This window comes from Mangifera indica, chromosome 1, assembly GCF_011075055.1.
Source record: "Mangifera indica cultivar Alphonso chromosome 1, CATAS_Mindica_2.1, whole genome shotgun sequence".
NCBI lineage: Eukaryota > Viridiplantae > Streptophyta > Magnoliopsida > Sapindales > Anacardiaceae > Mangifera > Mangifera indica.
In genome coordinates this window covers 7,902,902-7,920,657 of record NC_058137.1, presented here as the reverse complement: position 1 = coordinate 7,920,657, position 17,756 = coordinate 7,902,902, and the positions used below count along the sequence as shown (strand labels likewise).

The 17,756-nt window shown below is 32.7% G+C and overlaps 2 protein-coding genes and 1 long non-coding RNA gene across 4 annotated transcripts; all 3 read left to right on the top strand.

Moving 5' to 3' along the window:
* The first annotated feature begins 6,590 nt into the window (after positions 1–6,590).
* Positions 6,591–9,217, top strand: LOC123195516 (probable serine/threonine-protein kinase PIX13). The gene is made up of 6 exons (XM_044609276.1): positions 6,591–6,873; positions 6,994–7,334; positions 7,496–7,631; positions 7,733–7,875; positions 8,293–8,416; positions 8,550–9,217. Exons 1-6 carry the CDS (start codon positions 6,789–6,791, stop codon positions 8,903–8,905), a joined length of 1,185 nt encoding a protein of 394 aa, XP_044465211.1. The 5' UTR covers positions 6,591–6,788; the 3' UTR covers positions 8,906–9,217.
* Positions 9,218–10,727: 1,510 nt separating this feature from the next.
* LOC123195523 lies at positions 10,728–12,952 on the top strand. The gene is made up of 2 exons (XR_006497490.1): positions 10,728–11,516; positions 11,757–12,952. It is a non-coding gene; the product is annotated as an uncharacterized LOC123195523 (long non-coding RNA).
* Positions 12,953–14,635: 1,683 nt separating this feature from the next.
* On the top strand, positions 14,636–17,426 carry LOC123195480 (probable serine/threonine-protein kinase PIX13). 2 transcript variants are annotated; one of them, XM_044609211.1, is made up of 6 exons: positions 14,636–14,868; positions 14,989–15,329; positions 15,764–15,899; positions 15,995–16,137; positions 16,546–16,669; positions 16,858–17,426. In XM_044609211.1, exons 1-6 carry the CDS (start codon positions 14,784–14,786, stop codon positions 17,214–17,216), a joined length of 1,188 nt encoding a protein of 395 aa, XP_044465146.1. In that variant the 5' UTR covers positions 14,636–14,783; the 3' UTR covers positions 17,217–17,426. The 2 variants fall into 2 exon arrangements, with proteins under 2 accessions (XP_044465146.1, XP_044465137.1); XM_044609202.1 differs by having other exon boundaries at positions 14,645–14,868; positions 16,795–17,426.
* The last annotated feature ends 330 nt before the right edge of the window (positions 17,427–17,756 follow it).

The following is a 17,756-nucleotide window of genomic DNA, read 5'->3' as shown; positions in this document are numbered from 1 at the left end:
TTGATGATGTGATATCATATGATTTTTTGATTTTGAATTAAAAATAGAATAATATCTAATTATAAAGTGATACATATTAATTGATACTCATCATAAGTGCTTATAGTTTAGTTGAATTATATTCACCATCTTTCTTTTTCAATCTAGCTTAATTTATTCAATTGGGCAAAATCTGGTCTCTTCCTCTCTCTCTCTCTTATGGAACTTCTGTCTTAGGCAACGGTATACAAGCATCGAACTTACATACAAAGGTAACAGTAACACTCAAATGGGGACTGACATCCCTCAGCCACAAGACGAACAAACAACATCTCATGGGACACATGTAATTAATGCAAACCAGACTCTTGGCAGCCAACAAGTAACAGCTTATATACCGCTGTTGCCTCAATGCAGAGTCCTTTGGCAGCCCACTTGAAAACAACTAAATAATGGCCAACTTGTTCCAGCAAAGCTCCTCTTCAAACCTTCCAAATGTCCACTCAATGGGGAATAACATCATTATATAATTAAATAATTTTAAAAATATAATATTTAATCATATAATAATATTATTATATTATTATATTGTTAGATACTCAAAATTATACATTATTGTTAAAAATATTTATTAAAATCAATAATTAAAAAAAAAGAACTAATCCTACCAAAATTCGATTTGAAATTCATATGGACTCTATATTGAGTTTCTTTTTAATATTTGGTTGAAAATTCATTAAATATCTAGTTTAGATTAGGGGTAAGGATGGCAACGGGATAAGATAAGGTTGAATACCTGAAGTCGCATTCTCATCTTCATAAGGTAGGCATGTAGATAAACTTATAAGCTTACGATTAGATATTTTTTTTAACGACTAAAAATCTTATTCAAGTTATACCATCTTTTTGAGATTGAATTGATTATACCAAATATTTGAAATTCAGATCTAATTGCTTGATAAAATCCGGATCTAATAACTACCCTCAAAACTATAACACTTGTATCAAATAAATTTAAGAGTTAGCTCTTGATATTTTGGCAAGTGGTCTCAAACCCAACTCCCTAGCTTTAGAGTAGTTGGCCTGGTCAAATTTGCGGTTTGTATTCCAATGGTTAGAATTCAGATTTCGTCTGTTTATAATTCGGCGCTCCTCAAAGAGCATAGAGTTCTTGGGCTTTGGTTTTCAACACTGTTCAACACCCTCTCGGTTAAATAGATATCAAATTTAGTCAAAGCTTTAACTTCCTTTTCGTGGGCGGTAGTTGGTTCGGCTGTCGTGTACAGATTGTATTGCATTTGGGCAAAAGTAGCCCTCAATCAAGTCGGTCATCTGGAATATTTTGAAGAATGTGCATTAGCTTTCTTATTAGTTGACTGCTTTTTCTTTAAAATCATATATAAATTACTAATATTGCCAATATCGCTTTGGAAGATCTTGCTAAGCACTTTGATCTTCCAATTCTTGAAGCTTTGAGAAATTTGAAACTCAGCCTCACGGTTCTAAAGAACAAGTAAAGAGAAATAGATGTTTATTCTTTTCCATTGTTCTTCGAATTATATATGATATCCTTTTGACTTGACCCAATTCAAAAGCTTCTTACAATTGCTTTTTGAAAAAGGGATTTTAATGGACTTTTAAACGTCCTACCAATTTTGCAACTGCAGCCTCGGGAGTTGCAAAAAGGGGGCAAATGTTGGAGGATGAAAAGGAAATCTTGGAGAGGAAACCCTTTGTGGAGATACAGAGTGAAGCCAAGAATTTCAGGCAAGACATTTTCAAGAGAAAGCACAAACCAAGACTTCTGAAAAAGCAGTGGCTTCTGCGATTGTAACCAGATTTTTGGAATTGTTCTTTGAGTTGACTCCACATCAATGAGATTATATGTATAGAGGTCCCATATGTTCCTCCAATATAGTCATCAATGGTGATTTGGAAGAATCATGTTGCATAATAACATCTGCTTGTATATCTGCAGAATGGTGCTATACACAGAGGGAAAATTTTCTCTTTCATTTGCTTCTGTTGATCTTCTTTTGTCTTAGCGTGGTGCCTTGGTCGGGACCCTCAGTACTTGTTTTGAATTGGGCAAAAGACTTATTTCCACCCAACGATTACTTGTTGGTAAAATTTTAAAAATTTATTTATTAATTATTAAAGTTAATTAAATTTATTAATTTAAATAATATAATTATATTTAATATTTAATATTAAAAAAAAAATTTATCTTATTCTTTTATAAATTTAAAAAATAATCATTTTTGTAATCTTAAGATTTAAAAACTTCACTTTTCTCTTTAGATTTATTTTTTTCTTTTTTCTCTTACAGTCTTCTCTGTCACTTGTTGACTTTCACTTCCCTCCCATCTTTTTCTTCGACACTCTCCCTAAAAACCGATAGCCAAAGAATTGTTGAATCCAAGCATGGGTTGTGCGATACGTTGACCTATGCTTCAACTCAATGATGGTCACCATTGTCTGTCTTCATCGACTCCAAAGCCATGGAAGTCCATTTGTCTTCATCTAGGCTCTTATGATTTGATCGTCGAAGAGACAAATCGGTTGAATTCATCTTCTCACTAATCATCTCTTCAACTGAGAGAGAGAGAGAGCATCGGACCATTTGTTGTTGATCTCGGAGAAGGCAGCTAGAGCAATTTCTTTACTAGAAAATGTGTTGCATTTTTAAGTTAACCTTAACGGAGGGAAATGTAAAGTTTTCAAAACTTACGGATAAGAAAAGTTGTTAATTTTTAAAATTTAATAGAGGAAAATGAGATGAACTGTTGTTTTTTTTTTTATATTAAATATTAAATAATATTTATACTCTTCAAACTAATAAATTTTTTAAATTTTAATAATTAACTAATAGATATTTAAATTTTTAAAATTTAATAAGTGGAAGTTGGGTTGCACTAAACCTTAGGTAAGAACAAGTCCTTTCGACTTTTAAATTTCTTTTTGCACTTTTGTTGAGGTCAACAATCAATAACAATAGGCCATAAGACTTATTCTCACTCTAGTACATTATCAAAGTTTTACTAGTTAACTTTTGAAAATAAGTAATGTTATATATAAATAATGATATGTTATTATGTGATTGGATAGTAGGGATGAATATGAATTGAGTCGAGCTCAAATACCCCTTAGCTCGAGCTCAATTCGAATAAAAAATAGCTCAGCTTGACTTCGATTTGAATTTACGACTCAAATTCATGACTCGATTATGTAGTTCAAATTCGTGATTTAAATTCATAGTTTATTTACAAAACAATATCATTTAATATAATTCGAATCGAGCCATAAGTCAAGTTCGAATTGAATCGAATCATCAATTTAGCTCACAAACCAAATCGAGCGGAACTCTTTATAGCTCGAGCTCGACAAACTCTTAATTTGAGCTTAGTTCATATTTGAAGTAAATGAATTCGATTGAAGTCAGATTAAGCTAAGCCGGTTTTTGAGCCCAAGTCAGCTCGGTTCATATCTAACTCTAATTAGATAGTTAAAAATTAAAGATAAACTAAAATCTAATCATAAGATGACATGTTATTATTTATGTATAAAATTATACAAAAATTATACATATAATTTTATTATTGGAAAATCTAACTACCTAGTTTAATTATAAATTATTAATGGGAAAATAACTATTTCCTACCCAGGTTTTACTCTAATATCAAAATTATAGCTATGACAGATGAAACACTTAAACATTTATTTATGAGTTAATTACCGTCAAAATTTTCAGTTAAAGGTAGAAATAAAATCGTCATTTTACCCCTAAATTCTAAAACCTTAAAATTTATATCATTTTCCTCTCCAAGTTTAAAAAACTAACATTTCACCTCATTTTTAAAGTTTTGAAAGTTTAGATTTCATCCCTAAGGTTATCCTTTCTCTAGCCATCGCTATTCTGGTGAATGACTGATTATTTTCTACCAATTTTTTAGATCTAACCATGAAGGATGATCACCCATAATGACAAAAAGACTATTGCTTCTTCCCGATCATCGATCAAATTCTCTAAACCATCAAAGTTGAAACCCAGAAAAAGTTTGATTAAAGTGAGAATAGGGATCTCTGAGAGACCTATTTTGATTAAAGGGCCAGGGAAATAATGGAGACTAGAATGTACAGAGTGAGAATAGTTGAAAAGAGAGGAACGCCACGTGAGGAAAATGTATTGATATTGTTGTTCCCGTTTTCTTCCATGAGAGAGAGAGAGAGAGAGAGAGAGAGAGGGAAGATTGGAACTCAAACAAATTTGACTAATGGATTATAAATATTTAGATTCTTAGAACTTGTGGACGAGATTTAATAACGCATTTGAGTGAAAATAAGTCTTTTGACCATTACAACAGGTAGGTAAGACTTCAATGTATTGGCGCTTGTTATGACAAAAGGGCAAAAGTGCACCGTTAGGCATTAAAAAGGGCAACTTGAGGTACGGAATTTGGTTTCATTTATTAGATACATTGAATTCCCATAAAGATGGTGTTTTATAGACTATGGTGGAATGGTCAATGTTATAATAATCACACAATCCACCCATATGAAATTTCCAGCTTATCAGCTGGACGGTGGAATTAGTTTTTCAATTTAATATTATTTTGGTTCACAAGAATGAGCAAGACACAGTTTGTTCACACTAAGCTCTTTAAAACCATTGCTGGTCTACGTTCAAGTAAAGAATTTACACTTTCCTAATATTTAATGATATTATTAGTATATTAAGTGAAACCTTTCACTATTGCAATTTTATATTTTCAATGTCAGGTCATCACAAGTTTTACTTCTAAAACCGAAGGGAGAAGAGTGCTTGCATTTTGCTAATGATTAAGGAGAAAATCATCCACAGGAACGAGGGCTCTAACTATGCAAAAATAAACCCAGAAAAAAATTGACAGTGATTGTGTTAAATGAATATACGTTTTCCATTCATGATTATATGTCTTTTGTTATTTGCTTGTAATCAGCTTGTATCTTCATTGTCGGATTGAGATTCCTTATTAGATTATACTGTAATGGTATAAATTGTACAACTCTCTTTCAATGAATGTTAATTGTATAAATTACATTTTTATTGTGGTTCAATTAGTTTATGTGAATGATTTAGTAGTTACTAACTCTAATATGTTGACAGTTACAGATTGTGTATTCACCTTGTATCTTGCATTTGCTTGTTGGGATTTGGGTTCACTCGACTTTTTCCTTGGAATGAAAGTTCTTTGGTAACTCACTATTTTGTACACGTCCTAGTGTTGTTACCTGATGAATTTGTTCTAATGCTTCGACGGTGACGCTTGTACTCCTTATACCACACCTTTTGTCTCCTCTAAGACATTGTAATCTGTCAATGACAAATGATTTCTTGATGTCATGCTTTATTTTATCATAGTTGATGGTCTTTGGTATCTCAGTCTCACTAGGTTTGATATTGCGTTTGCTATGAATAAAGTTGCTCAGTGATTGATGGCTCCTCATTGAGACATGTGCTGACAAGCATATTTTTCAATACATTTAAGGGTACAATGTTTTATGATTTACCTTTCATTGTCTCTTACCCTTGTCTCCTAGCTTATTTTGATGCTAATTAGGCTACTGGTGTTTCCATTCGACGATTTATCACTAACAATTGTGTTTTTCTTGGCCATAACCTTGTCTCTTGGACTATCAATAAGAAAGTTGTTGTGTCTCACTCTAGTGTGAAGTATGAGTATGTAACCTTACTCACGTTGTTGATGCCGTTCAACAGTTCTACTATTTTATGCATGAGCTTGACATTCCCCTCTATTTACCTCCACAAATTTTCTATAACAATCACTTTGCTCCCCACATGATCATCAATCTTGTCTTTCATACTCATACTTAACATATTAACATTGATCTTTAATTCATTTATAAGTTGATTACTCGTTGGATTTTTCGATTTGGACATGTCTTCACGGTCTCTCAGTTTATAAATATATTCACCAAAGGGCTATATAGCGAATGTTTTCATTTGTTGTATCTTTAATTGTAGCTCTGTAAACTCCTGTTGCAATTACGGGGGTGTAAAATGAATATATATTTTGGTTATATGTGTACGCTTTTCTTAATCTGTTTATTCCCTTTGCGAAGGAAATGATTTTTTATTATATTATATTGTAATAGTTTGAATTATACTATTCTTCTTTAGTAAAAGACAAATTTATTCTAAATTATTCGTGATGAAGCTTGAAGTTTCCACGAATCTGTTTTGAAATAGCCAGCCTCATCTAGCATGCTTTTGACAAAAAATAGAACCGCGATACAATATAAACTAACGGTTTCCATATTAGTTAATAAATATTTCTCCAGAATCACAACGTAATGTTGTTTGTTTTAAGCTTCACGGAAAGATTCTTCAATTTCACAGTTTTGTTTTTGGTGTTCGTCTGTAGAACTCAAAGCTTAGAAATTGTAATATGTTTTACTAATGAAATGAGTAAATAAATAACGGAATACTTGAATTATTATTGAAAGCTCCGGAGAAACACGGCAGTTGACTGCTACAGGTAGTTACTTTGTCTTAGCACGAAGGTTGCAGTAGTTCACACTGACTTTTATGCGCTAAAAGTAGGTGAGAGGTCACACAGTCCATATATGAAACAAGAAAGTGGGTTCATTGTAAACTCGAGGAAACAGTCTATGAAGAAGAAAGTTTTGTATTGTCTATTGACCTCAAATTTATATTAAGCTACGACACAACACACTAACTGCACCTAAATTATACATATTGTTGCTTTTGTTCTTCAAACATCTTTCAAAACCAGCTCAAGTTTGAGATGGGTAATTGCTGGGGAACTTTTTCCAAAAAGGCTGATCCTACTGCTCCTAGTACCACCTCCATCCAAAATCCCCCAAGCTCAGGTGCTGAATTTATGCTTGAATTAATATCTTAAACTTTTAGTTTTGTTTAGATTTGATTTTGAGTTTTTTTTGTTCTTTAATATAATGATTTGTTGACTGAGTCTTTTTGGAAATTTTAAGGGCTGTCAAACAATTTCAGCCACACTACAGAGATATCAGCCGGTAGTAGTACTTTAGATAGAAGTCAGTTTTCTGAGGCTGTTAATGAAAGTGGAGAGGAAGCAACTGCAGATGGACAAATTTTGGATACACCAAACTTGAAAATGTTCAGTTTTGCTGATTTGAAGCTTGCAACTAAGAACTTCAAGTCTGATACTTTGGTAGGGGAAGGTGGTTTTGGAAAAGTTTATAGAGGTTGGATTGATGAGAAGACATTTGCTCCTTCTAAAAGTGGTAATGGAATGGTGGTTGCCATCAAGAAATTGAGCCCAGAAAGTATGCAAGGGTTTGAAGAATGGCAGGTTTTCATCTTGACCTTTTTTTCTTTTCTTTTTATTTGTTAAAATATTTTTATCACCCATATGTAAAATTTGAAAGAATTTCAGGAAGAAATCAGAGGAGAAAAGAAAAAAAAAAGTGCTGATATTAATTTAGATAATGTAATTTATTTTCTTTTATGCAGTCAGAGGTGAACTTTCTTGGAAGACTTTCTCATCCCAACCTTGTCAAGCTATTGGGATATTGTTGGGAGGATAAAGAGCTTCTCCTTGTGTATGAATTCATGCAAGGGGGAAGCCTAGAAAATCATCTTTTCAGAAGTAAGAAGTTACGCAAATGAAATACAAAGTTAGCTAAAAAAGAGGAAAAAATGTTCATTAACGGATTATGGTATTGACTGTTGGATTGCTTTGTTGTGCAGGAAATCCTTCTATTGGACCACTATCTTGGGATATTCGGCTTAAAATTGCCATTGGAGCAGCTCGAGGACTAGCTTTTCTACATACCTCAGAAAAAATAGTCATTTATCGAGATTTCAAGGCCTCTAATATACTGCTTGATGGGGTTGGTTTCGAACTTTTGATCTAATTCTTGCCCTTTTATCTAAGTTTAATTAGTGTTACAAGTATAAACATAGAAACAGTGAAATCTAATTTGAAATTTGGTAGACATTTGAGAACGATGGGGCTGTCCAAATTCTAGATTTCTTTTTTCCCTTATTTCTTTTATTATTATTATTTTAGCTTGGAAATAGAGTTGGATAGACTACGTTTCCTCCATTATAACATTTCTGAATCAGAAGTAGCCTGATCTTGTTGTTGACAAATCGTCCCTTTTTTTTTACAGTCTTACCACGGGAGTAAAAGAATCAATGCTGTGATGCTCTATAGAACATATGCATGCATTGATTAGATAATATTACCTTATATAAGGATTATAACAACATTGGTTGTTCCTTCCTTGTGTTGTATTCTTTTACAGCACTTCAATGCGAAAATTTCAGATTTTGGCATGGCAAAATTGGGGCCTGCTGGTGGACAGTCCCATGTCACAACCAGGGTTATGGGCACATATGGTTATGCTGCCCCGGAGTATATTGCAACAGGTATAGTTATATGTTTAAGAATTTGGATGTTTATGTTTGTTTTATCGGTTAGTACAGTGAAAAATTAGGAATAATCCAACTCTTTTTGGTAAAATATAATTGATTAAGTTGGTATTTCATCACTGTGCACCAGGTCATTTGTATGTGAAGAGCGATGTATATGGCTTTGGGGTGGTGCTGCTCGAAATGTTGACAGGTTTAAGGGCACTTGATGCAGACCGCCCGAACGGCCAGGAAAATTTAGCTAATTGGATGAAGCCAATGCTCTCTCAGAAAAAGAAGCTGAAAAACATAATGGATGCACGGATAAAGGGGCAATATTCAAAAAAGGCAGCACATCAGGCAGCACAGCTTGCTCTAAAATGCCTGCAGGAAGTTCCTAAAAAGCGCCCCTCCATGAAAGAAGTTGTGGAGATTTTGGAGCAGGTTGAAGTAATTAAAAATATTCCCAGGAACTCGGTGTTTAGCTCTTCGCGCCCTACTTCTTAGCACAAAGCTGAATGAACCCGCTTCTTTAGTAGGGTACCCAAACATACTCATCTTTGATAGGACCCGTTGGTGACATGATGGGCCCATAGATAGCCTCCACCAATGGTGGACCACCATGCTCTCCCTCCTCACTACAATTATTTTAACAACCTTTGAGTCTCTTCAGCGACCCCATTTATTCTTGTTTGCTTTCTTGTGGCGTTTTCTTTGGCAAACTTTGTAGCCAACTAATTCCTTGCCATGTGTGTATCTTTATTAATTTCTTCCCAAGTCAGTAACAAATGCAGTAAAAACAGACAAATTTAAGTTCAATTTTGTTTTGATTCTCTCATTCTAATAAAAACAAGTGCAAGTTTACAACTTTTATTGGTGAAGGAAAGCTCATACCTACCATTCAAGAAGAGTTGAATCATCGCCAATTTCTTTACAGTCATCTAATGGCTATTGGCAAGTTTTTCCAAGTTCTTCTATATAATAATTTTCATTAACATAAATAGATGAACTGTGATTTGTACGTTGAACTTATTCTATCTTTTTAGTAACATTTCAAACAAATCTATACAAAATGGATTTCAAAATAATAGTGTATTTCAAACAAATCTACACAAACCCAGTTTAAAATGACAGTATATTTTGATTTTCCAAAAAATAAAATTATAAATTTATTTGTATAAACTAAAATAATAATATATAATTAAATGATGTAATTATTTATTTATTTTTTATTTTAAAATTACTATCCAAATGATAGTATGCATGTATTTATTCTTTTTAGTGACTTGTGTGTAACATGCAGAAACCCGAAGCTCAAGTCAATCCCAAAGCTGGCTAATGATCTCCTATATGATTATTTAACTGAGCAGCAGAACAGAGCAGGAGTTGTTGCAGTTTACATGGCAGGATGAGTCAAAGCCAAGAAGAGCATTGCAATTAATCCGTCTAGAATAAGTTCCCACGAGTTTGACCAGCCTCTTAACTCTCTTCCTAACCTGGCTACTGCCAGTGAATATTCTGGGAATCAAGAAACTGAAGAATGTGCATCAGGTCTTTCGTAAAGTTTCCTTATTAGCCAACTGCTTTTTCTTTAAAATCATATGAATTACTTTGTTTGGTTTCTCAATAATAAATTTTATATATATATATATATATATATATATATTTGGCTGTTTTACATTGAGTGAATTACCTTGTCCCACCCAAGGTTTAGCCTTAAATCTTTTTCCATCCATAATTAACATAAATAAATTTTTCTACTAAAAAATTACATCTGTATAACAATTTTCACCCAAAATTAAACTCTGTTTATGAAAAAAATAGTATTAGAGAGTGAAATTACTATTTTATCCCACCATTTTATTTTTTAAAAATTATCATATAATCTTAAATAAACAAAAATTAAAAATAATATTTTAAATATTTAAATTATATAAAAAGTTACTTATTTTCTTTTTCTTTCACTTTCATCTTTTCTTCGTCTTTTTTTATAGATAGAGGTGTCTTTGTCACATAATCATATATTAGGTGATAAATTGTAATTTTGAAAATATCATGGGTTTTCATGAAAATTTTTTGAGGATTATAAATTTTAAAAAAGTTTGGGAGTCTTTTCAAAATTTTTTACATATCATTTTGCCCCCTAATAGTTTAAAAAATAATAGTTACATCCTGAAAAATTGAATAAAATATGACAATGTTATTAAAAGTTAAATAGTCATGTTTAAAAAGTTTGGGTTTGACTGAAATTTATTGTTTTTTATTTTAAAAATTAATAGATATTAAAATAACTATTTTATCTTTACACCATTAGTTTTTTTAACTGAGTTTGAGTTTGAGTAAAAAGATATTATTTATACAAACTAAGGGTAAAAAAGTGTTTTTAGACCAAAGCTTGGGTGAGAAAATGTCATTTACTCTTAAAATTCTGGTAGATGATAGTGTTTTTAGTTCTAACAATAGTATTAAATCAATCAATTACAAAAAAATCAATTGCTAGCAAGAAATTAAACAAAGTAACCACAGACAAAAACATAGAATTTACATGGAAAACCTTTACAAACTGATGCACATTCTTGTGCTCTTGGCTTTATCTGTTCTTTCCCATTGTTATTCAAATGATCCTTTATATGATATTTTTTTGACTTGACCCAAGTCATAATCTTCTTACACTTTTTGCATTTTGAAAAAGGGAATTTAATGGACTTTTAAATGTGATACATGCCCTTGCCATTATCCAGACTGCTTTTAGATTGACCTGATGCTTTTTATTGTAGCCATATTGAATCCAGCATGGCAAATTGAAATAGCTGGTATATGTATGTAATGATTAATCAAATCATCATTTGCAGTATACAAATTGACAGCATATGCATACATATCTAATTCAGAAATATCCGCCCAGAGAATTTCATACCAGTGCCAATTGCATAGTCATGCTTGTTGATTGACAAACGTACGGAGAAGGTGGGACAACAACAGCTGGAGACTCATCATCTTGGAGAGGAAACTCGAAACCCTTTGCAGAGACACATGGTGAAATCAAGAATCAATGTTTTTGAAACCAGTCCAAACGTTAACCCAGTGAAGAGGGCGGTTCAGTCTATTTGATGGTTAGGTTAGTTAATGGTTTAAAAATAATATTTAAAATAATTTTGTATAATTTATCATTAAATATATAATTTGAATTGATTATTGAGGTTTTAGATTCAAATCTTAATAATGACTTAAAAAAATATTTTCTTATTGACTAAGTCAAATCTAAGTTTTTATCTAGACTAATCATTCGAACTATTTGGTTCAATCTAGTCTAACTTCAAAAATTGGTCTTTGGTGTTGCTTTTTCTGATGGGTGAAGGTCCCGCAAGTTGGATCAGTCGGTCTGATCCAGTTTTTCGAACCAGGCAAGACATTTATAAGGGAAGGCATTAACTTCTGAAAAAAGCATGACTAGTCACGGTCTCTCTTAGTAAACATTAACTTTGGAAGGACGCAGATTAGAGGATGAAAAACTGTCATTTTTAGGACATTTATGATCTGCAAACTTTCTCATATGTACAAATCTACACCTATAAGTAAATTATATGGCTTCTGCGGTTGTAGCCAGATTTTTGGTATTGTTCTTTGAGTTGACTCCATATCAATGAGATTATATGTTTAGAGTCCCATATGTTTCTCCAATATAGTCATCAATGGTGTTTTAGAAGAATCATGTTGCATAATAAAATCTGCTTGTATATCTGCAGAGTGGTGCTTCTCTTCCAAGTATGAGAAAGCTTCTTTCATTTGCTTCTGTTGATCTTCTTTTATCTCAGCATGGTGACTTGGGACCCTCAACACTTGCGCTTTTGTTGAAGTCAATAACAATACGTAGGAAAGACTTCTATAAATTGGTGCTTGCAATGACAATTTGGAAAGTGCACCATTAGGCATAAAAAAGGTCAACTTGAGGTGCATAATTTGGTTTCATTTATTATAGCCATTGAATTTCCATTAACATGGTGTTTAATAGACTAGGGTGGAATGGTCAATGTTGTCATAATTACACATCCCACCCAAATGAGATTTCCAGCTTTCCAGCTCTGTCGTGGAATTAGTCTTTTAATTTAATATTATTTTGGTTTACAGTGAGCAAAACACAATTTGCTCACGCTAAGCTTTTTAAAAGCATTGCTGGTCTACTTTCAAGTGAATAATTTACAGCTTCCTAATATTCAATGACATTATTAATATATTAAGGGAATCTTTTCATTATTGGAATTCTACATTTTCAGTCTCGGCCCATCACAAGTTTTACTTCTATAACCGAAGGGAGAAGAGAGCTTGCATGCTGCTAATGATTAAGGAGAAAATCATCCACAGGAACAAGGGCTCTGACTATGCAAAAATAAACCCAGAAAAGAATTGACATTGATTGTGTTAAATGAATATATGTTTTCCATTCTTGATTATATGTCTTTGTTTATTTGTTTGTAATCAGTTTATTTCTTTTTTATAAGACTAAGATTCTTTATTAGAATATATTCTAACTGTATAAATTGTACAGTTTTCTTTTAATGAGTATGGATAGTATAAATTCCATTTTTACTATGATTGTATTGGTTTATCTGGATGATTTGGTAGTTGTTGGCTCTAATCTATTGATTGTTATAGATTTTGTATCTACCTTGTATTCTACTTTTGTTTATTGAGATTTACGCTCACTTGACTTTTTTCTTGAAGGGAGGTTGTGTGGTAACCCGTCATTTTGTATCTTTCTTAGTATTGATAAAAGGTGGATTTGTTATAACACTTTCAGGTTGACACTTGTACTTATGCCACACTTTTTGCCTCCTTCAAGAGATCGTAGTCCATTGATGTTGAACCATTTCTTGATGCCATGCTTTGTTGTAGCATAGTTGACAGTCTTTAGTATCTTAGTCTCAACACATGATATTGCGTTTGTTGTGAATTAATTTGCTTAGTAATTGATTACTCTAACTCATTGAGACATGCATGCTAGCAAGCACATTTTTCGATATGTTTTATGACCTTACCTTTCATTGTGACTCTAACTTTCATCTTTTAACTTATTTTGATACTGATTAAACTATTATATTTCTATTCCACGATCTAACATTGATGGTTGTGTTTTTGTTGACCACAAACTTGTCTTTTGGATTGTTAAGAAGGGAGTTCTTGTGTCTCACATTAGTCAAAGTATGAGTATTTTGCCCTTAGTCGTAATAGTTGATAGTGTTCAATGGTTCTAATATCTTTTACGTGAGCTCGATGTTTCTATCCATTTGTCTAAACTAATATTATATAATAATCAATCTGCTCTCCACATAATCATCAATCCTATCTTTCAAGTTCATATTTAACATATAGACATTGATCTTCACTTCATTTATGAGTTGGTTACTCATAAGACTCTTTTTTTTCTATATGATTTTACGATATTTTAACTTACAGATATTTTTACCAAGAGACTATCTAGTGAGTGTTTTCATTTCTTGTGTCTTCAATTATAACTCTGTAAACTCCCGCCATAATTGTGGGAAGTGTTAAATGAATATACATTTTTGTTATATGTATATACTTTCTCTAATCAATTTATTCTTTTTTAATATGATATATTATTTATTAGATTAGATTATAATAGTATATGTCTTACAATTCTCTTTTAATAAAATACAGAATCTATTCTAAATTATTCGTGATGTGCTGAGCTTGAATTTGCTAGTCAACTGTTCTGAAATTGCTAGCTCCATCTAGCACTCTTTTTGACAAAAATTGGAACCATGATACATAATAAACTAATGGGTTCCATATTAGTTTATAAATATTTCTCCAGAATTACAATTAGTGGTGTTTGTCTTAAGCTTCACGAAAAGATTCTTCAATTTCACAGTTTTGTTTTTGGTCTTCGTCAGTAGAACTCAAAGCTTAGAAATTGTAATATGCTTCACTAAAGAAATGAGTAAATAAACAATGGCATACTCTAATATTATTCAAGGCTCTATCCACATGAAGTTGGCAAGGTGACAAGGACACGATGAAAGTTCCGGAGAAACACGGCATTGACTGCTACAGGTAATTTCCTGGTCTTTAAACGCTAAAGGTTGCCGTAGTTCACATCTAAGAGGTGAAATAAAATAAAACAAAATAAAACACGCACGATATTTATGCATTAATGTTAGATAAGGGATCATACAGTACAAATATGAAAGCGAGAAAGTGGGTTCATGGTAAACTGGAGGAAAAAGTCTATCTACAAGAAAGTCTTGTTTTGCCTAATGACCTCAGCCTTATATTAAGCCACAACACGACACACAAACTCCACCTAAATTATATATGTTACTTTTGTTCTTCAAACATCTTTCAAAACCAGCTCAAGTTTGACATGGGTACTTGCTGGGGATCTTTTCGCAAAAAGGCTGATCCTACTGCTCCTAGTACCACCTCCATCCAAAATCCCCCAAGCTCAGGTGCTGAATTTATGCTTGAATTAATACCTTAAACTTTTAGTTTTGTTTAGATTTGATTTTGAGTTTTATTTGTTCTTTAATACAATGATTTGTTGACTGAGTCTTTTTGGAAATTTTAAGGGGTATCAAACAATTTCAGCCACACTACAGAGATATCAGCCGGTAGTAGTACTTTAGACAGAAGTCAATTTTCTGAGGCTGTTAATGAAAGTGGAGAGGAAGCAACTGCAGATGGACAAATTTTGGATACACCAAACTTGAAAATGTTCAGTTTTGCAGATTTGAAGCTTGCAACTAAGAACTTCAAGTCTGATACTTTGTTAGGGGAAGGTGGTTTTGGGAAAGTTTATAGAGGTTGGATTGATGAGAAGACATTTGCTCCTTCTAAAAGTGGTAATGGAATGGTGGTTGCGATCAAGAAATTGAGCCCAGAAAGTATGCAAGGGTTTCAAGAATGGCAGGTATTCATCTTGACCTTTTCTTCTTTTAATTTTCTTTTTTTATTTTAATTTCTAATCACCCATATGAAGAATTTTGAAGAATTTCTGAAAGAATTCAGAGAAGAAAAGTAAATTAAAGTGCTTCTGTTGTTGGCTACAACCTTCAATCGTTTTCCACTGTGATTGGGCTTTAGATAAAGGTTGTAGGTCCCACTAGGCATGACTTGCCTGCATTGCTAAAATTCCATGGCCTGTATTTGTGAGATGTACTTTTTTTAAGTTCAATTACCTTCAAGAATATTTGCTAACTTCAATTAATCTGCAAAATGCTAGGCCAGTGAAACTGTCCAACTTGATTAGACATAAAAATTGTGTTTAAGAAGTTTTCTTTAAACAATAAGTTTTAAATATGCTCCTTAATTTGTTGATAATTTAATTTATTTTCTTTTATGCAGTCAGAGGTTAACTTTCTAGGAAGAATTTCTCATCCCAACCTTGTCAAGCTATTGGGATACTGTTGGGAGGATAAAGAGCTGCTCCTTGTGTATGAATTTATGCAGAAGGGAAGCTTAGAAAATCATCTTTTCAGAAGTAAGAAGTCAAGCAAATGAAACACAAAGCTTAAAAAAGAAAAAATGTGCATTCTTGGATTATGGTATTGACTGTTGGATTGTTTTGTTGTGCAGGAAATCCTTCCATTGAACCACTATCTTGGGACATTCGGATAAAAATTGCCATTGGAGCAGCTCGAGGACTTGCTTTTCTACATACTTCAGAGGAGAAAGTCATTTATCGAGATTTCAAGGCTTCCAACATACTGCTTGATGGGGTTGGTTTTGATCTGATTCCTGCACTTTTATCTTAGTCTATTTAGTGTTAAAAGTAAAAACTTAGAAAAAGTGGAATTTGAAATTTGGTAGATATTTCAGAATGATGCGGCAGTCAAAATTCTACATTTCTTTTTTCCCTTCTTTGTTTCATGATTATTTTAGCTTGGAAATTGAGTTGGATTGAAATAGACTAGGTTTCCTCCATTAAAACATATCTGAAACAGAAAGTAGCTTGGCATCTTGTTGTTGACAAATTTTCTGGCCTTAGTTTTCCAGTCTTACAACGGGAGTAAAAGAATCAATGCTGTGTTGCTTTATAGAAAATATGCATGCATTGATTAGATGATATTACCTTATATGAGTATTTTAACAGCATTGTTTGTTCCTTATGTTGTATTCTTTTACAGTACTTCAATGCGAAAATAGCGGATTTTGGCTTGGCAAAATTGGGGCCTGCTGTTGGAGAGTCCCATATCACAACCAGGATTATGGGCACATATGGTTATGCTGCCCCGGAATATATTGCAACAGGTACTTACTTGTTTAAGAATTTGGATGTTTATGTTTGTTTTTTTGGTTAAGTATAGTGAAAATTAAGTTTTTTTGGTCAAATAAAATTGATTAACTCGGTATTTCATCATTATACACAACACCAGGTCATTTGTATGTGAAGAGTGATGTATATGGCTTTGGGGTGGTGCTGCTTGAAATGTTGACAGGTTTAAGGGCATTTGATACAAAGCGCCCCAACGGACAACAAAATTTGGTTGATTGGATGAAGCCAATGCTCTCTCAGAAAAAGAAGCTGAAAAACATAATGGATGCACGGATAGAGGGGCAATATTCAACCAAGGCAGTGCATAAGACAGCACAGCTTGCTCTAAAATGTCTAGAGGCAGATCCTAAACGCCGCCCCTCCATGAAAGAAGTTGTGGAGATTTTGGAGCAGGTTGAAGCAATTAAAGAAATTCCTAGGAACTCAGTGTTTAGCTCTTCGCGCCCTACTCCCCGGCGCAATGCTGAACCTGTTTCTCATCATCGTTCTCCACTTCACTCGAAGCACCGTGTCAAAACATGAGCTGGAATTTGAATCACACCTGAAGATCAACAATACAGAATTCAAACTTCTACATTGACACAAAAGCATGTGTGCCTTAAAAGAAGTTGATACTTTATCAACCTTCAATTTTTTCCGTTGTTTATTTGGATTACACTAAATTTACATGGCAGAAATGTATGAGTAGAAAAAAATTGTTGTCTGATATAAATGTGAATGTTTTGGAGATAACTTTACCGGTCAAAATATCTGCTTTATTTATTTGTGTAATGGCATAGAGAAGAAAAGGTAGTAAACAATGTCTGAAGCAATGCTATGTATACTTATAATAAATACTAAATTAGAGATCATTGATGATGAGTCATCATTTAATTGGGTGTTACTATATTAATAATTTAAAATCATTTAATTATATGATGATATATTGTCATTATCATCTATTAGTTATAATACCTGTTTTTAGATAAATACCTTCATAGAAAATATAGATAGAAAGAGATATGTTGATTTAAATCTCTAACTTAAGATACATACTGTAAAATTAACTTAAACATATGACAT